The 25,248-nt window shown below is 49.1% G+C and overlaps 2 protein-coding genes across 4 annotated transcripts in view; one reads left to right on the top strand and one right to left on the bottom strand.

Moving 5' to 3' along the window:
• The first annotated feature begins 510 nt into the window (after window positions 1-510).
• Window positions 511-9,172, top strand: LOC104012830 (adrenodoxin). The gene is made up of 4 exons (XM_009465237.2): window positions 511-791; window positions 6,852-6,976; window positions 7,422-7,551; window positions 7,808-9,172. Exons 1-4 carry the CDS (start codon window positions 613-615, stop codon window positions 7,926-7,928), a joined length of 555 nt encoding a protein of 184 aa, XP_009463512.1. The 5' UTR covers window positions 511-612; the 3' UTR covers window positions 7,929-9,172.
• Window positions 9,173-11,923: 2,751 nt separating this feature from the next.
• The window catches only part of LOC104012911 (rho GTPase-activating protein 20), a 38,045-nt gene continuing 24,720 nt past the window's right edge, over window positions 11,924-25,248 (bottom strand). For 2 of the 3 annotated variants that reach the window (XM_087749268.1, XM_087749269.1), the window contains 11 exons: window positions 24,926-24,967; window positions 24,087-24,171; window positions 23,125-23,202; window positions 22,326-22,392; window positions 20,777-20,965; window positions 20,139-20,314; window positions 19,448-19,609; window positions 18,178-18,287; window positions 17,052-17,241; window positions 16,308-16,425; window positions 11,924-15,725 (listed from right to left, as the gene is read on the bottom strand). In XM_087749268.1, the coding sequence (XP_087605394.1) occupies window positions 13,984-15,725; window positions 16,308-16,425; window positions 17,052-17,241; window positions 18,178-18,287; window positions 19,448-19,609; window positions 20,139-20,314; window positions 20,777-20,965; window positions 22,326-22,392; window positions 23,125-23,202; window positions 24,087-24,171; window positions 24,926-24,967 (2,959 nt within the window). In that variant the 3' untranslated portion in view covers window positions 11,924-13,983. Of the gene's footprint in view, window positions 15,726-16,307; window positions 16,426-17,051; window positions 17,242-18,177; window positions 18,288-19,447; window positions 19,610-20,138; window positions 20,315-20,776; window positions 20,966-22,325; window positions 22,393-23,124; window positions 23,203-24,086; window positions 24,172-24,925; window positions 25,086-25,248 lie in introns of all 3 variants that reach the window. The other variant, XM_087749270.1, reaches the window with a different exon arrangement.

The following is a 25,248-nucleotide window of genomic DNA, read 5'->3' as shown; positions in this document are numbered from 1 at the left end:
AGGGACCTCAAGGATCATCTGGTCCAACCTTTCTAGGCAAGAATTTGCACAGTCTAGACAAGATGGCTCAGCACCATGTCCAGCTGAGTCTTAAATGTGTCCAGTGTAGTGGAGTCAACCACTTCCCTGGGGAGATTATTCCAATAATTGACTGTTCTCATTGTGAAAAATTTTCCTCTCGTGTCCAATCGGAATCTCCCTGGAAATAACTTGTCCCATGATTAGACATTGCAATGAATATTGCTCCTGAAACTGGATTAAGGTCTGGTTCCTAAAAGGGAAGTCTGTAAGGCAAAACAAGGTGAGCATTGCTTGGGGACTGGTATGTGGAGATGATGCTCATGTTACTATGCTTCACCCAATTCCCATGCCCTGATGGGCTGGACTGCAGCAAGATCCAAGCACAATCCCTCTGTCCATCCTTCCCTCCTCCTTCCCCTCCCTCCTTCCTCCCTCCACCCCTAGGGAGGCTGTCCTAGTTTGGTTGTGGTTTTTTTTTCTTTTTTTTTTTCTTTCTTTTCCCCCTCCTCTCAGCTCTACTTATAACTCTGAATCTCGCTGGCCTTGCAACAAACGACAGCGCAGGAGAGCCGGAGCGGGACCCTAAGTAGCATGATAACTCAAGGCATCTCGGGGCTCATGCGACCCTTGCTAAGTGGACTGAATGTGAGCAAAATTCGCTTTCTTTATCTCTGTGGGGCGACTGAGCAGCATCACACACCAGCTAAGCAGAGGTCAGAAAGAGGCTTCAGCTCCACACCCAAGCTCCAGGATGCCCCTGGGGAATCGAGGTGAGTAAAATGCTGAAGCCTCCCTTGCTGTGTCCAGAAGGGCCTTTTCAGGAGGGACACGCGTTTCTCTGCCTTGCTCCACAGAAGGGAGAAGAGAGGCCAGCGTGAAACATGGCCTGCAGGAGGTGGTGGATGAGAAAGTGTAGGCTAAGCAGATGCTGACGGGGGGAAGGTGGTGCAGGGAGCCAGTCTGTGAGAGGTGCTTCTCCCTGCTTCTGGAGCCATGGAGTCCGCAGCTAGTGGCCTGGATCCAGAGCATGAAGACGATGATGTGTCACAAGAGTCCCTTGACCACTGGGGCCCAGTCACCAGCCTTTGAGGAACGGGGATGGTGGGCTAGGTGGGTCGGACAGCTGGGCCATGAGCCTGCCGTATTCCTGCTGTGGGGAGGCTGGGATGACTGCTGTGTTGCTCTGGGAATTGCAAATTCTCTTGGGTTTCTTGTCCCTGCTGCTGTAAAGGCAGAGTAGGGAGCTGATGACATCTGCAGCCCCAGGGAGCAAAATGCTCTCTTTGGGTTCTGGGAAGCCACGCTGCAAGCTCTCGTGCCTTGCTGGTGTGCTTTTCTTGGCAGGGAGCCGGCTCAGCGCTCAGCTGCCCAGGTGGTGTCGGTAGGTGCGAGGGGCTGTACGAGCCCACGGCACTGGTGTCCCGCCAGGCTCCTGAGGGCAGCGGCTTGTGCTGGGCTTTGCTGAGACCGCTTGTTCAGGGCAGGATGCACAGTTTGTCATGGTGGCGGAGTCTGTGAGTTGAACTCTGCGGTGGAAGTTGGCCAGAAGCTTGTCTTTAGAAATGCCTCTAAATGCTTTTGGTCCCTGCCAGGGTGGAGGACCCCCAGCCGGTCATCTGAAAGGGCAGACCTTGGCCTGTTTAGGGGCCTGGTTGGCAGAGTCCCTTGGGAGGCAGTCCTGCAGGGCAAAGGAGTCCGGGAAGGCTGGACGGTCTTCAAGAAAGAAACCTTAAAGGCGCAGGAGCAAACCGTCCCCATGTGCCGAAAGGATGGGGCTGACCAGAGAGGCTGCCTGGCTGAGAGCGCTCATCTGTGTTTCTGCAGCAGGAACTACTGCAGACTCCCTGCCAGTCTTTCCTCTCTCTGATCCTTAGGGGTGATTCCGAAGGAGATCACGTTTCTCTGAGCAAGATAAAGGGAATTTGTAGATCTCCTAGACCAGTATGATCTGGGTCAGACTGTAATCTGCTAGAGATTGAGAAAAAGACCCAACCAACATCACAGAAAATACAATAAACCATTTTGCTATCTGACCTTAGAGAAAAGTTATACTGATAACCCTGCTTAATGGGATTTATGAAGACTCATTATCAATGGGTTTTCTTTCTAATTGGTTTGTTGCTTATGAAGTTATCTCTGGCAGTACTTGCAGGCATCTTGCTGTTTTTCATGGCCTTGCAAAGTATCTTTTAGGGAAAAACATCGATGGGGAGAAGAACCTTCTTGAAACCCCCTTAACTAGTTCCCTGTGTCACAGAAAGTTTGAGGGTTTTTTTAAAAGGGAATAATCGGTTGGCACGTGTTGAGCTTGCAGTGCTGAGTTTGTCACATCCTGATAAGATCTTTCCAAAGCTCTGACCCTGTGTCCTGTGACGGTAATGCCATTGTAAAATAGTTCAGCCTAAATGAAGCAAAATTTAGTCTAATAAATTTTGAGTTGTTTTTAAAATCCTGGTTCAAAATTATTTTCTTAACAAAATGTGAAAGGAATTTTTTCATAGTTTCAAAAATGCTGATAAACAAATTCAAAAGTAAATAGAAAATAAAAGCTACAGGTTTTCTTCCCAGGCTCTCCTGAAGCCTTGGGTGCCCAAAGCAGGTGACTCGAGCCTGGGACTGGTTCGGGGGATATGAAGACAACTAGGCCAGTACGTGCGTGGGTCTGTGGGAGATGGCTGAACTGAACAGTGAAAGCAGGGAGTCATCAGGTTGGATTTATGCCCCCAACAGAGGCACCCGTACTAAGAACACGGACATACAGCTTAATTTCTCCTACAGCCAGCGAAGAGAGAAGCTGCTTACAGGTGCTCTCTGTGTCGTGGCCGGGAGTGCTTGGCATCATCCCTGCTCTCGAGAAGGGTGAGCTGCTGCACCCAGGCTTGTCCAAAGTCGTGCAGGGGGGCTGTGGCAATAGCACCTGTACTCCCTTGTGTCCAACTGGAGGCCCTGGCTGCTGGCCCTGGCTGCAGCTCAGCTGTCCCAGGGCTCGCTTAACTGGCAGCAACAGCCAAAGGGGGCTGTGTCCGGGAGGAACTGGAATCCCCTAGGATTTGCGGGAGCCTGGTGCGGGGACCCTCCTGGGACTGATGTCAGCTGCAGCTCTAGGTGCCTCAAAGACAGCACGAATGAAGTTTTCTGTCAGTAAACATGCGTGCAGCTTTGGGGGTTGTTGGATCCAGCGCTCTCTGCTTGCAGACGGCCAGCTCGCGTTACCCTGTTGAAGAATGCATTGAGTTGCAGCATTAAGCGAAGTCCTAAGACTTTACCATTTCCATTGTGTAACAAATTATTTCACCCATAACTGTAAAATCAGCGTTGCCAGAAAACCTGCCTAGTTGCCATAAAAATTGAATAAACGGGTCTAATCCGTTAAAATATAGAGTTGTGTTGTTTTGTTTTCTTTTGACATTTGAGAACTAGTCTTTAAATTGCTTATTTACAAAGAAATGTCTGTGGCTGTCTCTATGAAGGAGGCTGAAATGTCTTAAAGATGTTCTTTGGCTGTTTGCTTTGGGAAATAGGAGGGTCCTGCTTGGCTGTGCGTGACTGCAACGTGATCTTTCCATTCTCCACGTGGGAAACTCTTCCCTCTGCAGCATGGTCTCGGTGCTAACTCCACAGCTGTTTTCATAACCAGGGGACCCTGTTGTAGACGAATGGCCCAGGCATTGTTTTCTGCCGAAGCTTTCTGAAAAACAGGAAGCCGGCCTCCTCGCGTGAAGGCACAGCGGCCCCTGTGTTCAGCGAGCAGGGACAGAATCAAGACAGAGCTGGAAAAAAAAAGAGCAGAGAAGGCAAAAAGTATTGTTCCACCTCTTTTTTTTCTCCAGTTCCAAATTTTGATGGAATATGAAGATTGGCTTTCCAAAGAGATAATTGTTTGGAATTTTCTGTGCCTGAAGTCTTGCTGATGAAGTTCATGTGACAACATTTTAAGAAACAGCATCCTGAATCACTTAGAGATGTCCTTGAGGGTGGAAAGGCTCTACAGAGAGATCTGGGCAGGCTGGATCCACGGGCTGAGGCCAACCGTATGGGGTTCAACAAGGCTCAGGGCCGGGTCCTGCACTGGGGGCACAACAACCCCATGCAACGCTGCAGGCGTGGGGAGGAGCGGCTGGGAGCTGCCCGGCGGGAAAGGGCCTGGGGGTGCTGGTCGACAGCCGCTGAACATGAGGCAGCAGTGTGCCCCGGTGGCCAAGAGGGCCAGTGGCATCCTGGCTTGTATCAGGAATGGTGTGGCCAGCAGGAGCAGGGAGGTGATGGTGCCCCTGTGCTGGGCACTGGTGAGGCCGCCCCTCGAATGCTGTGCTCAGCGCTGGGCCCCTCACCCCAAGGCGGCCATGGAGGGGCTGGAGCGTGGCCAGAGCAGGGCAGCGAGGCTGGGGCAGGGGCTGGAGCCCAAGGCTGGGGAGGAGCGGCTGGGGGAGCTGGGGGGGCTCAGCCTGGAGAAGAGGAGGCTGAGGGGAACCCTCATCGCTCTCTGCAACCGCCTGAAAGGAGGCTGGAGCCGGGGGGGTCGGTCTCTTCTCCCCAGGAACAAGCGATGGGACGAGAGGGAACGGCCTCAAGTTGCACCAGGGCAGGGTTAGGTTGGATATTAGGGAAAACTTCTTCCCCCAAAGGGCTGTCAGGCCCTGGCCCAGGCTGCCCAGGGCAGGGGCCGAGTCCCCATCCCTGGAGGTGTTTAAAAGATGGGTGGATGTGGTGCTTAGGGACGTGGTTTAGTGGTGGGCTTGGCGGTGCTGGGTTAACGGTGGGACTGGATGATCTTAAAGGTCTTTTGCAACCTAAACGATTGTATGATTCTACTGCAATGATTTGTCAGCAGGTAAATGGGATTAGATCTAGATGGTGATTTTAACTTACATGAAGCAGAATGAAGAAGCCCTGCAAATTTGAAAGAGGACAACATTTCTTCCCCTTTTCCATTACATTTTCACAGGAGTTCTTTCCTGCCTCCTATTCAGCTGGATACATCCCCCGTACTCCATCTCTGCCTCTTGTGAGTTAAGAGCGAGCAAAGGAAATTGTTTAAACTTGATCCTTACATATTTCTGTGCTTAACATTAAAAGGAAATCAGCAGAGATCTCCACATGCTTCATTTTCATCTGCCACAGAGCAGAGAGGGATGAGCAGACAGGGTAAGTCCTTTCAGCTGCTGGTGTTGCTGTCCCAGGGACAGTTCTCATTTAACCAGTTCCTCCTCGAATCTCCGACTTTCGGATGCCTGGCACAGAGTAGCGCAGGTGCCACAGCGCTTCCTCAGCTGGCAGGTTTGCTGTAACGTGCGACTCCGGGGCTGTGACAGTTTTTTATTCGGTGTATATTGCAAATACATTGCAAGAAATCAGGAGATAGTATTAGAAATTCTCAGAGCTCTGAGCTGTACTTGCTGTTTGTTTCACTGGCCCCAGGGCTTCCAGGAGAAGTGTTACCAACTTTATACCAAACAGCACTTTCATTGGAAGAAGCTGGATGCTGCTTCACTCAGCCTTGTGTAAGTGGGAAAAATCAGGGAACGGTGAGCTTGGCCAGTTCTCGCTGTGAAATTCACTCTGTCCGCAAGGCTGCGGTTCTTTCTTCCTGGGCCAGAAATCACAGCAGCGAGGCCACGGGGCAGCGCTGGCACTGCGCGTGCTTGGGGGTTTCAGAGCTGTGGGAGACAGAGGTGGATCTTTCCAGAGATCTGAGAGAGTGGTGCGTGCCATCGGCTTGATGGAAGAGGGTGGACCCAGCTTCTGCCACTGGAGAACGTCCTGGGCTTTGAGATGATGGGCACTTGGGCAGTGCCACATTGAGAGGTACTGGGCAAAACACCCACTGGCTCCAGGGTGCTGCCCTGTTTCAGCACAGGAGGAGGGACCTTTGGGTAACTGGGACCTCCTGCTTCTAAGTGACATTTGGGTATGTACACTAAGAAAAAACACTGTTTGCTCATGTGCTTCCCCTGGCAAATATAGTAGATGGTCTCAGAATATACTGTCTTGGTGAGAAATCCCTGATGCCGCTGTTCAGGGTGGCAGCCTTCTCCACACTGGTGGAGAGAGCCTGGGCTGGAGGAGATGAAGTGGATGCTGTTTCCCTCTTATTTCTAGATGTGGTTTCTGCAAGTCAGCACTAAGAAATGCTGGCGGCCTTGTTCTTAACTCTCTACCAGATTAAATCTCTCAGGCTGTCAAAATAACTAGCAATTTCTCCTGACCAAGGATCACGTCAGCTCAGAGGAGGTTACTCGGCACGGTTGCTCTGTAAGCTGGGGCTGAGCATGTCTCATCACAACAAGGCTCCCTGCGACCGAGTTCAGGGAAGGAGCGGGCACTTCATGAAAGAACAAGCAGCAGAAAAGGAACAGTCATCAAGTAATCCCCTTGGGAAGGGGAAACAACATGTGAATGACGACAGCCCTTATTGCATGATTAGTATCTGATCCTGAGCGCTTTTCTTGTTATTACATCACTCCATCCAGGGTTAATATCCCAGCCCAGGACTTGCAAACGCTTTGCCTGCCTACAGTCCCTCCCTCCGCCAGCCAGCCCAAGCAGAGGCAGCGGGTGCAGAGCATCTGCACTTGTTCGTGCGCAGCTAAACATTTATTCTGAGGGACGTTTGATAGAGTGGGAAATATTTGGGGTCAACTCAGATTTGCCTGGCACTGAGAACTGATAATCTGAATCTTTTCTGACATGCGTGGTGTAATCCTTCTAGAAAGTGTTTGTATGCACGTTTCCCTCCAAGGGCCATGTTTCTAGTGCTCAGCCAAAAGACCTCAACAGTGGGTGTGCAGGAAAGGGTGGGCTTCTCTGATTTTTGCAAACTTGTCTTACAGCTCTGCAGACCAGGTGACGGTGCATTTTATAAATCGGGATGGAGAACGACTTATGGCCACAGCCAAAGAAGGGGAGAGTTTGCTGGAAGTGGTAGTCAATCAAAACTTGGCCATTGATGGATTTGGTAGGTGTTGCACAAGGGTATGCGCTCTTAGGATTTATGTGTCTGTGCTGTGACCGGTGGGCACCTGGGAACAGTGCAGCTGGACTCATGCCACTGCGTTCTGGTGAGACCGCAAAGCAACCCTCTCTTCCCCAACAGCTGCCCGCTGGGCTGGCTTACGGCACTGAGATGGCAGTGTGGCTTCCACACCGTCACTGCTGGGATGCCAGCGGCCTGTGTCAATGCGCTTGGCTGGTTAGAGTTGACGTACGGATTTGAAAACTGATTGTGATCCTCCCAGAGAAGAGGCGGGCTAAAATCTGCATCCAACTATTGTGTTTTCTGTCATCTCTTTCGATATGCTCCGGATCTGTTAAAGGACCTTTTCTCACACTGTTCCTGAAGATGATCTCTCTCACCGCCTTGTTTTTTCTGATTTGCTGTCACTCCCTCGTTTCTCCACCAGGTGCCTGTGAAGGGACGTTGGCCTGCTCCACCTGTCACCTCATCTTTGAGAAGGACACCTTCCAAAAGCTGGATGCCATCTCAGATGAAGAGCTGGACATGCTGGACTTGGCGTATGGACTCACGGAGACGTAAGCCTCCCTGCCGATTGCAGTAGATTCTCAGGCTTCTGAGGCAGATCCTCAGCACCTGGCACCTGGTTCCAAGGGGACAGGACTTATTCTGTATGACAGTTGTGCCTCTAGAGCTGCTTTCTCTTGGGGCACAGGAGACCTTTAACAGGAACTTTAGTGAAAACTCAGCCTGGACCAGACGTGCCGGTGTGGGCGGGGAATTTCTTCCTTTACTGTGGGAACAGATGAGCCTCACTTAATGTTCTCTTCTCAGATCTCGCCTTGGCTGCCAGGTGTGCATTAAGAAGTCGATGGATGGTCTGACGGTGCGGGTCCCCGTGGATGTATCGGACATCAGGAAGCAGCTGGAGGTTGGAAAGCAAAGCAAACAGTAACTGGAAACGGCTCCTGCACAACTCGCATCCTCATTTTAGGTGTGGCAGGGTACTTTGCTTTTGGTTAACACTATTGCTTTGTGTGGCTGGCTTGCAGGAGACCATACAGGTCTGATTCGGTATAAATGCCTGTTTGGCATATCTCTTATTTAAACAAAGCTTAATGCTAGGGTCTTTGGTACGTGTTTTAAGTGCTTAAGCGCTCTGCTGAATGCAACTGGACTAAAGCGTATGGCTTTACATTTCCCTGGACGGGTGACAGTAAACGTCTGTGCTGTATGTAACTCACCCTCTCCTTTGAAATGTAAGGAATTCTGCTATTCTAAGTAACTGCTGGGAATTTTGCAAGGCTTGGCTCTTTAACTGTAGAGCAGGTTTTTCCCAAGTTGGGAACCTTAAGAAGAGATAGCTGTTACAAATGCAAGACGGTGTGATGATACAGGCTGGCTGAGTCTGGTTAGCAAGAACCATTTGAACGCTGACATTTCCTATAAGAGGGAACCACTTCCTATGAACGTGAGATGTTACGTGTCACTGAATTGTTATGTGCCATGACCTTCTACTTTCTCCAAATATTACATTTTCCCATTGCTATACTACCACGTATGTCAAATAAAATTTTAATAATCAGGCTATTAGACCTATGAGATGCACTTTTCTGGTAACATGAGTGTGGTTGGAATAGAATGAGTTTGATGGAAATTTAGGTATAATATCCTGCTGCCCCAGTTTACTTGACTGGATTTTCCCTCGTGTTTGAGTGAATATGTCAAACTTGCCATCGACATGTCGTAGAGAACCCATGGTAACAGAGTTGTCCAAACAGAGCTCTGCACAGAAACCTTTCCTATGGATTTAGTTAAAACCCAGGCTATGTTTAGCATCCAATTTAAACCAACAAGTTACTGTTCTTAGGCAAGGTATCAACCCCATAAAAGATGTATGCATTTAAAAAAATGCTTATCTTATATTAGAGCATTCACAGTTTTATTTGGCATAAATTGCAGAGTTTTGATTGAAGGGGTGGAGGGACTGCCCTGTGCGGGAGGCCGGGAACTGCACTATGCCTGTCACAGCCCCTTCCAGCCGGCTCTGAAACCAGTGTAAAAACCCCTTTGCACACAAGTGTGTCCCTGTTTGTTTAACTGTTTATCATCTTTTTTTTTTTCCTTCTTAATATGTGAATCAGTAATTTAAAAGTTGATGCTAGTTGGCAATAAATTAAATGAAGTAAAATTCCACAAGTCGAGATGTTTCAGCGTGTGACAATAGTACCTGACTAGATGGGTGAAAAACAAATTTTGTATGGAGAGAGAGGTAATATCTTTCATTAGACCAAATGCTGTAGCTGGGGGGAAAGGAGGGTAAACACTTTCAGACATAGAAGTGCTTCTTTAGATTTTTAAATAAGAGCTGGAAACTCCAAGTTCAGGCATCCTGGTGCAAAGTGAGTGGAAAGGATCTTTTAAAGGTCAGGATCTCTGCAAGTGTATTAGATGATTTTGTCTGAGCCCACCTTTAACTCGCTGGGTTCAACCTATGTTTGTGTTGGGTTTGCAAGCCTGGATCCACCTGGAAAGGTTCAGCAAAAGGAAAACCTCATCTCCCAGCTCCCGGATTTCCGTTGCCAGCACCACATCCAGCCCCGCGCAGCCCTGCCGGGGGCCTGGGATGCGCAGTGGACCTCTCGGGGCATCGGCGGCTCCGTGCACGCAGCAAGCAGAGAGGAGGAGGACGCGGCTTCCTTCTGCCTCCATCCCTCCTTCCTCATCCCCTGCACTCCGACTGGCTCTATCTCAGAAAGCTCGGAGCTGCTGGCCCTGTTCGGTGACCTCGGTGCTACCTCCATGCCTTTCTTTAAGGCAGCGGGAATGCTGACACGAGCCCTGCCGCTCTGTGTCGGCATGGGGCTCTTGGGCACGGGCGAAGAGTGACACCCTGTAAATCCCCCACTGTAGGCTTTGGCTTCCTCTCTGGTCTGTCATGCAAAAATCAGTACAAAATTTTATCCAGGGAAACTAACAGAAGGCTCTCTACTGGAGGAATTTTCTGGTGTGGGCCAGAGCCACTTGCTGTAGGAGGTGAATGCAGCAGGGTGGATTTCTGCAGGGTCCCAGCCCTGTTTTGGGAGCATGGATGCGGTGTAGTACTGGGGCTGCAGAGGCTCTGGATTGGCATTTCACATAAGCCAGTGCAAGGCCAAACCTTCTACAGGGCAGCCCTTTGCTTAGATATACCTCAGAAAGCTCCTCCAGGGTGTGCCTCTTCTCCTCCAGCTTGCCCCGGGTTTACTATAATAAAGCAAAGAGAATAAAAATGGATTAAATGAAAGCAGTAAAGCCACCACCTTCAGTCCCACTTCATGCCTCTCCCCACTCCTGATGCTGCCACTATCCCTTTGCAAAGCAGAGATGAGCCGGAGCTTTACAGTCCCGCTCCTCAGCCGCCTCCCGTCCGTGAGTTGAAAGCTGGACCGCAGGCTGCGGCTGAAAGTGTCAGTTCTCTACACGCAGGCGTGACGCCACGTGCTGGTGGGATGGCGAGGGAGGGAAGAGCTGCTGGCTTGGAAGGGCTGAGTGCCTGTCACATTCCTCTTCAGAGCGTGCGTGACCTTTGAAGGAAAAGTTTCTAGGGCAAGCTTTGACATGCAGGTAGCCAAAATAGCCCATGCTAGTCTTTGGCAAGGCAATCTGTCCCTCGAAGGTGCCATGGGATAGCAGAGAGGAGTCTGCACAGAGGCGCTACCTGCAAAGGATGGGGAGAATTTGTCATGGGAGACTGACTTTCCTGATGCTGGTGGGATGTCAGAAATGGGATTGAGATGGTTGAAATAACCTACAGCTGCCCTGGTCGCTTCCATCACGGTTTCTGTCAGCCTGCAGGGTAAGGGAACAAATGGTACGTGCCGAGCAGAAATGAGGGGAGGCCGAAGCGCGTGAGTCATTGCCTCTTCAAGGCAAATGCGCTGGACCATAGGGACCCATAGGGACTGTGGCCAGGATTTGGGGGGTTTAGAGGTGGGGCATTACATTAAGGCATTACCTGTTCCCCAACTACACTTGGAGCATGCTGGACGGTGGCACAGCTCACAGGTTTCCAGGTCTGCTGCCCCTAGGAAATCTATGACTAATTTCCTACATGTATTTTGATGGCCTGGAAGAAAGTAGAACGCTTCTGCTAACGTAGTGGATGTAGGACTGGGTGCCGAAACGTGGGGAGCATCTTGGTCTCCAGCAAGCTGGACTCTCAGAATCGCATTATGGCCTGGGCTCACGGACAGGCGTGCTGCAGGCTTCCACGCCCAGGCCTAAAGGTACAGCAGGTAAGCAAGGGCTCTGTGCCCCTGGGGAGGCCAAGTCTCCCTCCGCCTTGTGTAGCACCCTGCCTCTGCCGTGCAGCCACATGCTCCCAAAGGGACCAGTGGTTTGTGCCATCTTTTCTGATAAATTCTGGAGGATTTTGTTCTGTTTTGTTTTAAATGAAGAAAAATTATTAGTGGAGAGCTGGGTTAGAGCAACTATGCAGGAAAATGCGCCCATATTAGGCAGCCTAAGATGAGAAGAGGAAAATGTGTGTTCTGCCCCACCTCTCCCGGCGTTTCTATAAACTAATCTCTTTCTAACTTGCTCGTAATTCTTTGAGGTGGCGCAAATCATGAGCTCTTACTCTGCATTTGGTCCAGCTTCCCCTTGTTTGAACTGAGACCAGTTTACAATCCATTAGCGTGTTTAGAATACAGAATAATCTCGCTTCCAAGTACAGACAGACATTTCTCATAATATTTAGTGCTGTTTCACCTTCCCGAAGAGACACAAATGAGAGTGATGCCTGAGCTGCGCTGCTGGCAGAGGGCTCCTCGTCAGCGCGGCCAGCCTCGCAGACCTGGGGCGGGACGCACGTGTGCCTGACGGCGCGGCTCGCCGTTCTGCAAACGCCCCCGCGCCGCGGGGCGAGGGAGGGCCGAGCAAGGGAACAAAGGGCGGTCGCTGCACCACAAAGACAAACAAACTTGTGTCTCTTTTATTGAAATAGTTACAACTGTAGCTCTGGAAAAAAAGACTGTGAATGCCTCGTCAGTGTTCATGTGTGAGGGAAATGATGGCGGGGAGGGGTTTGTATTACAATTATATACACCTTTCATCATACAAGGGCCACCGAGGTGATCTGGGACGCAGAGTGCCACATCTGAGAGTTAAACACCTTGCATGTAACAAATTAAACTCTATACACCTTGGAAAGTGGGTTCTAGGCTTCCTCCTCTCTCCTCTGCCCTGGTATTCGATGGCGTGAATTTGGAGCGCTGGGCCAGCTTCCAGGCACTGACTGTCACAGGCACCCGGCAGATGCGTGGAGGCATCTGGTACCTACTAGATCATTTTGCAGAGGCGGCTTCCCCTCTGTGCAAGGACTGAACCATGGCAGGTGTCGAGCAATTCCAGGTATGGCTGTTCGCAGACACTCAGCAACTTGCAGGGAACACTTACTCCACAAGGACCACCTTTCAATCACTAGGATTCGTGTATTTCTCTTGTTCTTCGCCCATTCACTGTTAATTGAGTAAAAGGAGTGTCTCTGAGAGAAACCGCCTTAGAAAACTCTCACGTAACTTTCAAATGAAACACCCTGAACCTTTTAACCTTTGAGACTTTTCCCATCGTTTTCTTAATGCCTGTCAAACTAACGTGGTGCTCTCGGCTTCTTTTTAGAGCTCAGCTGGCAGCATCCCAACCCTCTAGGCAAGTCCCATTATGGCTATGGTGCTTCTGAGCATCGCTTTGAGTGCAGTCATGGGAATGCTCCAAGAGTCCACTGGCCGCTTTTCTTTAGTGGCGCAACACAAGCAGCCCGCTTAGCGCATCCCTGCCTGGCACCTCTCCAGGCTTCGTTCTGCTGGAGGACACTGGGCCGTGTACTATGCTGAGTGGGAACTTGCTGCGTCTCTGGGACAGCATCAGTGCTGTTGAAGCCTGGAGAGTCTCAGCTTGTGGACTGTCTGACAACTTTCTGGCCAGATTGGGCTTTGCTTCAGCATCCACTCGACAACATTCTTGACAACTTCCCCAACTCCTTGACCTCGTGCTAAAGCCAAATCCTGCTTAAGTCTCTCTCAGTGTGACTAGGAATTTGATTAGTTGCCCCACCCGCACTGCTTCTGGAAAGGGCCTTCTGAAATGTCACCATCAGTTACAGAAATACAATGTCACCTTTTACTAGGACTAAAAGGACCAGCTACTCCCAGAGGACACCGAAGAAAAATGTTCCTAGCCCTGCCAATGTGACAGTGCTAAAGTCCTTTAAAGTAACTGTGGCTCTGTCAAGTGCTAGCTTTGAGGGAGGTATGAGGAGAGAGAATCAATGCACAATTAACTGGGGAAAAAAGCAATCTTGGGGTTAAAATGTTACATATGCCACCTGTCAGTGAAAGCTGGGCTTTGGGCGCTGGGCTCCATTTGGTGTTTCTGGAACCCAGCCTCAGACCGTAATGAACGCAGACTGTGAGCAAGACCACCGGGGGACGAAAGATGAGCAGAAGAAAGCAGCAGTGATTTCTGGGATGGAGGTGAAGGGTCTTCCTTTGGATGAACGGTGGCGAAGAACAGTGAACAGTGGAGGATTTTCGGCAAGCGTAAAGATTTTTAAGTAATTCTGATGGAGCATTAGCTGTCCCACTTCTCCGGTCATCCACACACATCAGCAGCTGACTGGAGAAAACAAAGCAGAGTTTCTCCTTTCCTGCTTTAAAAAGAAATGGAGTCAGACCCTGTACAGGTCAGCTAATTCACGGACAGGGAGAGTCTGGTGGCATTCAGCCCACTAGACACCCAGCCAGTGACGGCTCTTCCATAGAAAAAGGGTGTAAAGAAAAAACAAGAACCCCCACCCCCCCACCCCAACCAAAATGAATGTTAAACCCCAACATTACATACACATTAGTGTCACTTTACACTTATTGCCCCATGCAGCCTGCTAGATTCTTCACACCCTGATCATATCTTACAGAATATTTTCTGCTGCACGTACAAAAAAAATATTCAGTTCTCCCACATCCATCTCCCTAGACGAACGTCTCTTTTGCAAACGCCACTGTATCGTGCTCCTCTGTGGCCACCTCTGCCACTGGCTGGCTCCTGAGCCACGCCACCCTGCTCCGAAGGAGTTCATTCTCCACTGCTTCTGCCTCAGCCGTGGGGCAGGTCTTGGTTTCATCATGCTTGAAATACTCCCTGACGGTGTTTCGAATGGAGGCAGGGAGGATGATACGGATGGTGTGGCTGAATGTGTTGAAGCCCTTGCTCTGGGTTGGCGCCTGCGCCATTTCCACTGGCTTGCTCTCCAGCTCCTCGGGAGCGGAGGCACTTTGGGGGCTCTCTTTGTGCTCTGCCTGCGGGGACGGGATCGTTGGTTCATGGTGGTAGCGCCTGGAGATGGACTGCAGGACAAGGGGGGTATTCTGCCCATAGAAAACTGTCTGGGGAATCTGGACTCTCACAGTCTGCAAGCTCTTGGACAGGCTTTGCTCACTGCTGCTGCTGGGCGAGTCACTGCTGCTGGTGTTTGCCATGGATCTCTCCTCTTCCTCTTCCTCTGGAGACCCCCAAGAGCTCTCTTTATTTGGGGCCACATAAAAAGTTATCTTGGTGCGCTTCAGGCTTTCCTGGCTTGGAGGGCAGGCATCAACGCTTGTGATTTCTATGTTCTTCACTGACTTCTCCCTGTGCTGCTGGTGGCTGATCTGTGGGGATTTCTCGCTGGCTGGGCTAGCAGCTGGGAGCTCAGGGTTTTGTTCAAACTCTTTGGTATAATCCTGGCTCCTGAGCCCTGGGCCAGGGCCCCCTACACCACTCAGCTGTCTCTCCTCTTCTTCCCAGTCAACGTCAGTTAGTGGGCTTCCCACGGCAGCTCCGCTAACAGATGGAAAACTTTTCCTCTCTCCAAAGCAATGACTGCTCTCTACAGCCTTGGGTTCATACGCATGGAAACTGTCCAGGTCACACGGGTGTAAAGGCACAGGAGATGTGAAGGACTTGTGCCACCCTTTCGGGGACCTCTTGGCGATCTTGGGGGACACAGCATGAAGCCTGGCAGATGTGCCAAACATGAATGGCAGGGATGAGACATCTGTGGGACTAATGGCTGATGACTCCGAGCAGTAGGAGAAAGCACTGTCTAAGGAGCTGAGTGAGGAGGCAGACGGGGAGGTGGTGGTAGAGGACAGGCTGGAGAAGCTGGACCTGTTGGACAGGCTGGATTTCTGAAGGCTGAGCTTCTTCACCCTAGAGCTGGTCTGAGGCGACTGCCACAAGTTCTGCCTGGTCTTATTAACGCCAGGGCTTAGGCCTTCGTCAATCAACTTCTGGCTCTCCACCTGCAGCTGCTTGAGCCTGTGGATATAGTCTGTATGGCTGTGCATGATGGTGGCATCGCAGCTGGACTGGCGGGCCACCGGCTCATGGCTCTGAGCAGGAAGCTGGGAGCTGAGGCAGACGCTGGGCTCTGATGAGCACCGGTCCCTGGCCGGGCTGAGTGAGCGTATTGAGCCGATGGAGCAGAAGGAGCCCTCCTCTTCCAGGAGGTCATAGCTGTCTGCACTGATGTTCTTCTGCGCTTTGCTTTGGTAGCAGGCTGTGATCTCACTGAACAAGTCCCAGTCTTCCTGATCCTCATCGAGTAACAAGCTGCTGGGTGGTTCAAAAATGGCATCTGTTTCAGGTACCAGGTGGTGCTTTGGTCCTTCTGGGTCACAAGCAGAAAATTCCAGCTCATCAGAGGAATCATCATGCTGAGCCAAGCCTATGCCTGGGGCAGAGAACACCAATTAATTTGTTGCCTATGTCTCCTAACCCCATGTAGTACCTTACAACCAAGGCAGGGAAATATTATCAAGTCCATGGAAAAGTGAAGATGATCCGTTATTTTCACAGGGACCAGAGCAGGACTGGGAATACTATAAAAAATTCTGACTTTATACCTGAGCTGTCACCCCGGCCTGTATTCATAGGAGAGTTAACAGAGACAACTCGATCTCTTTCCATTCAACCGTTTGGTTTAGCTTTACAGAACTAATCTGGAAGAAAAGACTCCTGGGACGTGGCATTGCTAAAGCTACACTAAATTCTTGTGATGGCTGGAATAGGTTGAACAGCAGCCACAGAGGAAGACAACCATCCTCAGGGACACATTTGAAGTGATGCACCTCAGCCCTCTGCTTTGCCCTCGCTGCCTCCCTGTGCCTGACAGGCAAAGGGAAAACCAAACCCAACTGTTTTTCAATGCTTTTCCTTGGAAGAGACATGAAGGGAAAGCAAACCCTTTTGCATAAGGAGTTTACCTATTAAAAGATTTTAACCATTTCTGGAAGATACAGTACCACTAACTTACCCAGCGATTCCTCTGAGTTTTTGGACTTCTTTTTGTCTGGCCTTTGAAACAAGGAGGCAATGTCCCCTCCAAAAATCTCTCCTGAGTTTTCAATCAGGAACTGCACTAACAAGGCCACCTGGCAAAGAGAGGAATTTACGGAGTCAGTTTCATGAAAATATAGCCAGCAACCTAAAGCAAGTCAGAACGTTCCTTTGCCTGTGACAACGGTGTAATTTCCTACAGAACCTTTTGCTCAAGAAGTGGTTAAGAACATGGCAATGCATCTGCATGAACGACACCTGGGGCAAGAATACAAGCTACATGAACTGGTACAGCGAGCCAGGTACAGCGTGTTCTACAGTTTTCCTTACTATTGATAACACCTCGTAAGCTACAAGCAAGCATTCCTTCCCTCTGCTTACTTACAGTTCATTGCTTGCTTTGTCTCTGCAAGATGGCTTTAGACCCAGCTGAAGTGGCAGTGTCTAACTTCAGCTGCTCCATCCTTCTTGTGCATGCTTGACCACGCACAAAGTTCATCTGGTAAAGCACCCACAGCCTCTCTTTCCACCCTGGACAAACTGAGTGGCTAAATTCCCCTACCAGCATGGGCACAGCTGTACAGGGGAAAGGACGAAGCCTGGATGCCACTCAGCCAGCACTGTCACTGATCCTATGCCTTCCTTTAGTCTACAAAATACAGTGCCCATAAAAAGCAGTAAAAGGGGAGACAAGCATGAGGCCAAACCCATGAAAGATTACCTTCTTTGTAGACCTGCTCTCCTCTTCAGGCCCAGTGGGACTCGGTAGCCACAGCATATTGGGTGCTATGCAAAGAGCCAGGTTAAAGGCATTCATCTGATTCACGCCGGAATTCTGCTCAATGTGATGGAGGACTCCAAAGAGGTGTCTGAGTAAGATGAGGTTGGCCTCTGGAAGCTGGTTGACTAGACTATTCGGGGAGTGGGAACAAAGGAAAACAGTGCTGTTCACGAAACTCTGCTCTTCAAATATCAGAAGTTGCTTCCCAAAGCTTTTGCCCCCTTCTGCCCTTTTGCAACCAGTTTGAGACATTCCCATTTGACAGTAAAGTGAGACTGTGTCACTCTCCTCCACCAACTTATGGGAGAGCCACAACTTCACATCCATATTGCCTACCCGCTCTGGTCACAGAGCTGGAGGGACCAAGGGACTTACGTCCAGAACACGTGGGGAGAAGTTGATAATGCCTTAACAAAATAACGCTTGCCCAAAGGAGATGGATGCAGCCCCAGGCCAGCAGCACACGAGACAATGCCATTGCCTGTGTCCCATGCTATAGAGACAATGGAGGAAGGAGGCCCAGGCCAAATAGTAAGGTTCAAAACCTGAGCTGAGCCATTGACAAGCAGAGGTTTGATATATTGCATATCCCACGGGATGCTGATAGGCTATTCTTGCTCAGGGCAGCAGTTTCAAGGCAGCTAAAGCCGTTTTCAAGGTCCCAGTCACCATCTTGGCAGGCCTATCTTTTCTAACTGCCAATATGAGGATCAGCTTCATTTTGTGCACATAAGAAGAGTTACCGTTGTTAAGGATCCAATTCCACTAACATTTGATGTACTGGTGGCTGAACTATTGTGCTTTTTCAGTTTGCTGGTTCTGGTAATTGGAACTGGTCATCAGAAAAGAATTTTCTAATGACATTTTTTGGGGTCAGAAATGTTACCAATGCTCATAAAAGACCCTTGAAAGGAAAATGTTCGGATCAGTGACACTGGCAATCAGCAGTAGCTCTACTGTGGCCTGGAGCATTGCCAAGAGTCTCCCAGAAGATGAAGTCTATGCTTAGGGCCATGTGCTCCCTTTTCTCCCACCAAAAGAAGATTTTACAAAGGCTTTTACGAACCTTTTGATAGCTTCAATCTTATGTGCCCGATTTTCCGTGTCCACAGCTTCCATCCACAGTCCGTGCATGTCTGAGGATAGAACACTGTCAGGTATATTTCGGAGAAAATCCTGAATTAAATATATATATGCAGAGCAGTCTGGTCAGTTTTGAATTCCTTGTTTTGGTTTCACGATGCATATAGTCATTGTTTATTCATATTAAGCACAAGATAAAACAAGACACGTCACAAATACATTTCTCCTGCCCTCCCCACTTCCACCACGCTGTCCTCCGCAGGGCTCTTCCATTGCAGCACTGCCGAAGTCAGAGGGGGAACAGCCGGCCTCCCTGCCCGGCCCCTTCCCCAGAACAGGACTGACCTCTGTTGCAGCAGGCAAAGGACTCATACCTAAGGCTGTGCATAATTCTGTTTGAAACATTTCTCATCTATGAGGATTGCTGTTTTATTCTCAGGGGGCTGTTTAACAACTTATATGTCTTCCATTGGAAAGTGCCTGAATATCCTCCCAGTCAACAGCTTCTTGTATTAGGCCAACAAGAGCAAGAGACAGGGATGTTTTTTGATACAGCAGGTGCCTGAATTGTCCTGACCAGATTTAATTGCCAGTGCAAAAGATAGGCTTTTTCTTACTAAAACTTGGGTCTTATTGCAAGCTTCATCCCTCACCCACCACAACCCCTCTGCTTGGATTTGGAAGCTGTTTTCCCTCTTGCTTGCTGGCTGATTGGAGGATGAAGGCTTAGGGTCCAGATAGCACAGGCCAGCTCCTCTGGGGGAGGATGCAGAGCAGTTGCACTTAAATGGCATGAGTCCTCCCATATCTCCCTGCAGGCTCTTCTGTGTGTCCAGAAAGGACAAAGAGCATCTGTGCTGCAGTCACCAAAGGGCCTCATGCCTATGTCAGTGCAGCATCTGAATTGCTGAGTCCAGACTCTGGCATGTTATTTGGCACTGTATAGATACCACGGTTATCTTGGAGGTACACATTACTGTATCACCTGCTGGAGGCTGTTCTGCACAGGGAGGTGCAAAATGAAACACTGGCCTGAGGGCCACTGCACATATCTGCATGTGAAAACAAGCTCCACTGGGTCAGGCAGATACCTTTGTGCACATGGATGGACGAAGCCATCAGGTGAGAACGCGCCTTGCTGGAAAATGCTTTGTGCTCCCCCCCCATCTTCCCTACCCATAAAGACTCATGTTGCTTCCTTAAAAAGGAAGGTATGATTAGCTCAGACAGCTGAGTTACTTGGCCATACCTACCGTGATGACAGCTGCAGCCACAAAGACTGACTCTCCATCCACCTGGACATCATCTCCAGAGTTCAGCTTCTCTTTCAGCTCCTTGCAAGTCTTGGCATTGGCAGAACGTCTGAAAATGCCCCTAGTAGAGGGACCTTCATGGTACAGCAGGAGCAGCATATCCTAAGAGAAAGGCCAGTTGTACTTAAGAGCCTAACACTTTGTGCTGTTGTTTGTGTATATTATACCGCACGTATTATAACATAATTAGCATAAGACCTAGTCAGTACTGGGAAGAGAACAGACATGAGATTTGTCATGATTTCACCAGGGACAAGAGCCTGTCAGTGAAGTTGCAGGTACAGTTCATGTGGGTATGCTTATCCTGTGGCAAGGGTGAGTCCAGTGGACTCTCGTAGTGAATGAGGTCTAGGCTATGTAGCATGGCATAGTCCACTGACATCGCCCCTTGTTGGCTTGTGATGACCTGGTTGGAGACGCCCATTGAAACAGGATGGACATCTGTGCACGAAGTGATATGGATTACACAGGAGAGGGTTGCTTTCACCCCTGTTACTGAGCTACATCTGAACCACAGGCAAATGCTGGTCGGCTTCCCCATCCAATCCTCATAAATACCAGAAGCGATTTTAAATTCTGGGCTAAACACATCAAGTTTATGGCAGGACAAACAGTCCAGGCTACTTCTTACCATGATTGGCTTGGGAAGGATCCCGTCAGGACAGACAGAGGACAGAGAGAGGCCAAAGAGCTTCCGCGGGGTGGTAGGAGACTGCGAAGGAGGGCTGCCCATGGGGGTGCTGGTGCTGCGGCGCAGGGCCCAGTCAATCAAGGACTTCTTTCTCTTGGTGTGTTTCTGCAGTGACTCTGAAAGAAAACACAGACCTTCATTACACACCTGTCTGTGCTTCCTGCTCGCCAGCGAGTGATCTACAGCGGAGGCAGAGTTCCCAGCAAAGCAAGGACTTTCTACCATTGTGTCTTTAATAAGTACACTCTAATGGGGACGGCCAGATAATATACACCGGTGAAACCACTCGTTCACCTCTCAACCATCAGCAAAAGTTTTATTCAATCACTGTTCTTCAGGGAACCTTGCTGTCTGTGCAATGTAAGAATGGCTTGCAATTGAAAGCTAATCAAGGACCGAAAGCTAATTCTGAACATTTGCACAGACAAATTTAGCCCCTCTGCAATCTCTTCCTCTCTGCATATGCTCAGGTAAGAGAGCGACTCTGGAATATATGTACGATGCTTGGAAGAGTTTGGCACTACCATAGAAAGCAGCAAAGTCTCTGCCTGGTCATAACGCACTCCTGCGGCCCCTACCTCTCCTCAGCTCCACTGGAGCTTGGAGCCTGGGTTTCAGGACAAACTGACACTGTTTTTCCTTTGGGAGCTGATCAAGGAAGGAAGTCTCTGTGCCATCAGCCAGGAGGGTGTTATTGTTGGTTCCTTGTTGCTGGTCAGCAGAGTCCCGGAGACAGTTCAATGCGATGCTGAAAGGATGCTCATGTCCTGTTGAGCAAAGAGGTGTGTAAAGAGCAAGCAAAAATGCAAAGCTACATGAAAACAGCTCCACATCTGGGCAGGAGGAAGCACCCACGTCCAATGGCTCCCACTGCAGCTGGGCCTCTGAGCAATGTTGCTCAAAACCTCCACCTGTGGACTAAAGAGGCCAGGGCACATCTATGCATATATGATCATTGCTTTACAAATAAGTTCATCCAGTTAAACCTGACCAGTCACTCTTCATTAGCAGCTCTCCAGAGCATTATGCAACAAAGCACTATTAACTGGGTTTAAGCCCTTATTAATAGGCTTATGGGCCCCACTGCACTAACGAAATACTGTAAGCACTGCTCTGTGCAGGAGTTAGCTCACTATGACAGTCTAGTATGTATTGGACGGATACAAAAAGTAAGCATGTGCCACGACAACTTGGAAAACACCAATAAACACCCACAAATAAACATGTGCAGTCTAATGAGCCCCAGAATACTAGTCTTACTACAACAACAAGGTCTTTGGAGGAAGGTATCTTTAATAAACCAACATGCATAAACTTCCTTGGAGAGCCTGGGGATGTATTTATCGGGTTATCACTGAAAACACAATGCAGAGTTAACGCAGAGATTACTCATTCGGCATAACTAAGCAGTATGCTATAGGGCAAAACAGCCTGAGCAATGGCTGCACCATTGATATATCTGTCAGAGAAGCAAGCAGCAGTTTAAATGCATCTAACAGCTTTGGTTTAGATGCTGGGTAAATCAGCATATTTCCTTGCCTCCTCTCTGGATAGATCTTAATGGTGGGCTCCTTAGTGCAAGTACGGGCTGCCTGTCAGGACTGCCAGGGCCACCTCGCTCCCACTGAGCAGTAAGGCCATGAGGCTGAGCCTGCCCCAGACCACACGCGCTGCCTGTGAGGAGAGGATGACCAGCCTCCAAGCATGTAGCCCTGCAAGCTCATACCAGCAGCCACAGGGATGGGACTGGGCTTTGAGGCATGTCCTACCCTCGCATCACATTCGCTGCATAGAAAAAGCTTAGGCCAGCCTAAAAATCTCCTGTTTATTTGGAGCATCTGCTGAAAAGTGTCATGGGCTCCCATCCAGAAATGCACAGATTTGCTTGGAATAGGGAGGTAAGTGTGAAGATCTTCAAAGATATCACCACGTGGATCCTGAGACCACAAAAGCCAAGTGACATCTCACATCAGCTTAATGTCACATCTCACATCAGCAACAGTCCCCCTACAATTGCTTTTTTAAGTGGAGTGCAATATTTGAGATGCTTCTCTGCCACACACACCAGTATCATTTATCACTTGTTCCTGTGGTGCTAGAATTGAGGGAAAATGGGATTGCTCTTACCAATGAGAGGGTAAGCAGGGTCATCTTTTCCTGAGATCACCCAGAGGTGGTGTTCGCTTGTCCTGCCCTGGCGGTTGAGGAACAGCGAAGAGAAAAATATTAGGTGAAGGTGGCCAGGCTGAGGGTCCACGAGGCTGCGCTCCACTCAGAAAGCAACAGACAGAGATAATGGCTGAACAGGCCAAGGAGCCGGCTGTGCACGGCTGTCTCCAGGACAGCCGCACTGCTGGGAGGGACGGTGCTCTGGATCAGTCTGTCTGATACAGACCGGAGGGGGAAAGGTCCAGGAGAAGAAAAGACTGAGAGCCAGCAGGATGTAAACCCACGTGATGGTTTCCCAGCCTATTTTAGCAACATGTTCCACAACCTTCCTTGGTATTAAACTACTGGAACACTGTCAAAGCTACCTGTTAAACAGTGTAATGGGGAAGGCTGGACCACTGCAATGGGCAAGGCTCATCTGATAACATCACCGATTTGTTCAGTATTTCATGGCTATATTAGTAATCCTTGACAAGCTTGGCTCAATCCTAATGCTGGATTGCAAGCATTGAAGTCCTCTGAAATCCAAAGGACTTTATACAAGGTTTGAATTTAATGTAGGCATGTAAGCATGTCTGTGATTCTAATACTTGGCACCCACACAAAGAGATTGCTTCATCTTGTAGTCTAGAGAGAATTAATGCCTTACTGGTTAGCTACAGCAAATCTAGACTTCTCCACATCTGCACCGTCCTGTAAACCAGACGTTGCCAGCTTCCTTAGCTAAGATCTGGCAGACTATGCAACTGCCACTCACAGGCCGTCCGAGCTGTAGAAGGGTCTTCTTCATCACACTCTCTGCAGTTTCCACATTGGACACATTGACTGCGGTCATCTAGAAAGGAAAACAGAAAAAATGCAGGAAGCTAATAAGAAGGCATGAAGTTTGGTTGCAGTTTCTTGTAGCTTTAAAATCTGGGGGAAATGTCACTCATTTGTCTATTGACTGCCTTTATTAAAAGTTCATGAAGAAGAGTTGTATTAACTTGAACTACACTGGAATCGTTGTTAAGGGTGACAGCTATACATTGTGAAAACTGCTCTCCGCTACTTCGTCTGTCACAGGTTTATTACTCCATCCAGAGAGTTTGTCCAGTAGAAATCACAGGAACTGGGTGGTGTTCAGATGCTGGCTTTGATCACATCACATCAGATCACTCCAAAGGGTGAACACGGCACAACGCTAATAAACCACGAGTTTCTGGGGTTGCTCTCTGAGGGAAGAGTCCCCAGGATGTAAATGTGACCCACCAAGCTTGGCATGAAGCCTAGAAATGTATGCTATTAACATGAAGAGACCAGGACACATTCCAGTAAATTAAATCAGGAGAACACACCAGTGACTTTTTCATCATCAATATCCTCAACTTATTGCACTGAAAATAAGAACGACTGGGTACTCAGCCACAAACCATCACCAATTATGAAGTGAAGCAGAAGGAAAAGAGGAAAAGCCAGAGGCCAAGGATAATCTTAAGAATTAACTGTTCTTTGGTAAGGGTCTGGCCACCTCCCAGTTTCCCAAACCAAAACTCTCTGAGTCAGCTTCCAGTGGGAAGGACGCAGCTGCCCAAATGCACACCCTCTAAAACCTCTTCAGGTGGGACTTGAATTTTAAGCAGGGGTAGCAGCAGCAGCACCGCAGCCCCGCCGGCCCGCCCTGCCCCGCAGACCCCCACGCAGTGCTGGTCTGATGAGCAGGCTCTTAGCTTTACTTACAGAAGAACAGTTGTCAGCATCCAGCACAAAGATCTGAAGGGTTAGATTCTTCAGATATTCATTCTGTTTTACCTTATTGATATGCCTGAAAGTCAAAGAAAAGGGGAGGGAATAAAATTTCCCCACCAAACTTGAGAAGGACCCCACGATTTGGACGCAAGAGGTCCAAGGGACCTGCTCCTTGGCACTACAATAAATACACATTAACTGCGACAGTAACAATTACGTGTAATGTTCATCGTGTGGTTACATGTTCTTACTGGCTTCTTTGTCTTTCTTTGAGGCCCCAGCCTAGCAAAACCTCGTGGCAGTACTTTAATGCCGATAGATGTGTCTAGCATAACCCTTTCCAGCATCCTTAGGATCATTACTGTTCTCCACAAATCAAGAGACTTCTTCCCCTCTCTGTCCCTATACAAACACGTCTGCCTGGATGTTAGTGGAAACAACATATAAAAACATAACATGAAAAAGAAACAATTGTAGTCTCTAGGTGCCAAGAAATACAAACTCTAGTTGGAATCAAAAACCATCTGAAGAACCAGTAACACTTGCGACACTTCCACAGTGACCAGCAAAGCCAGCCTCCAGCTCCCAAGGAAAACAGGTGCTCCGACCATGTTACCTTCTAGTGGATTTCATCTTTTCCGCACTGTCAACACCAATTTTGCTTTCACCCGGGGGCTTCTACATTGAGGTTTCAAAGGCGGATTTTTCTAACAGTAGCTAGGCACTTAATGTGCTGAAAATCAGAGGGCAATCTGACACCTGGCATGAGAAATTTCTCTGAGGACTGTAGAGGAACCACCCAGGAGGAAGATGGAAGGAGGGTCACTTACCACAGTAATGCTGACAGCCATCGTTCCTTCACGTCAGCTGAGCTGAAGATAAAAAGGGAGGCAGATCATCAAACAAGTGCTGAGTGGGTAACAGCCTTTGGAAACTCTACCCAGTTTCATTTATATATAGCTGTAAGCCAAAGTTCCTTCCTGCAAAGCCCTGGAACAAAAGCACAGTCCTTTCCTGTTTCTGTCCTATTTCAACAAATAACAAAAATAATAACAAAAAAATCCCAGCGACAAACTGGACTACATTTCCTGCCCAGGCTGGCGAGTGTTCAGATAAGGGACAAATATCTTTCTGTGATGTTGGAGTTAACTCA

This window comes from Nipponia nippon, unplaced genomic scaffold (genome assembly GCF_047370975.1).
Source record: "Nipponia nippon isolate SJK-2023a ecotype South Korea unplaced genomic scaffold, ASM4737097v1 scaffold_12, whole genome shotgun sequence".
NCBI classification, from domain to species: Eukaryota; Metazoa; Chordata; class Aves; order Pelecaniformes; family Threskiornithidae; genus Nipponia; species Nipponia nippon.
This window is presented reverse-complemented; position numbering and strand designations above follow the sequence as displayed.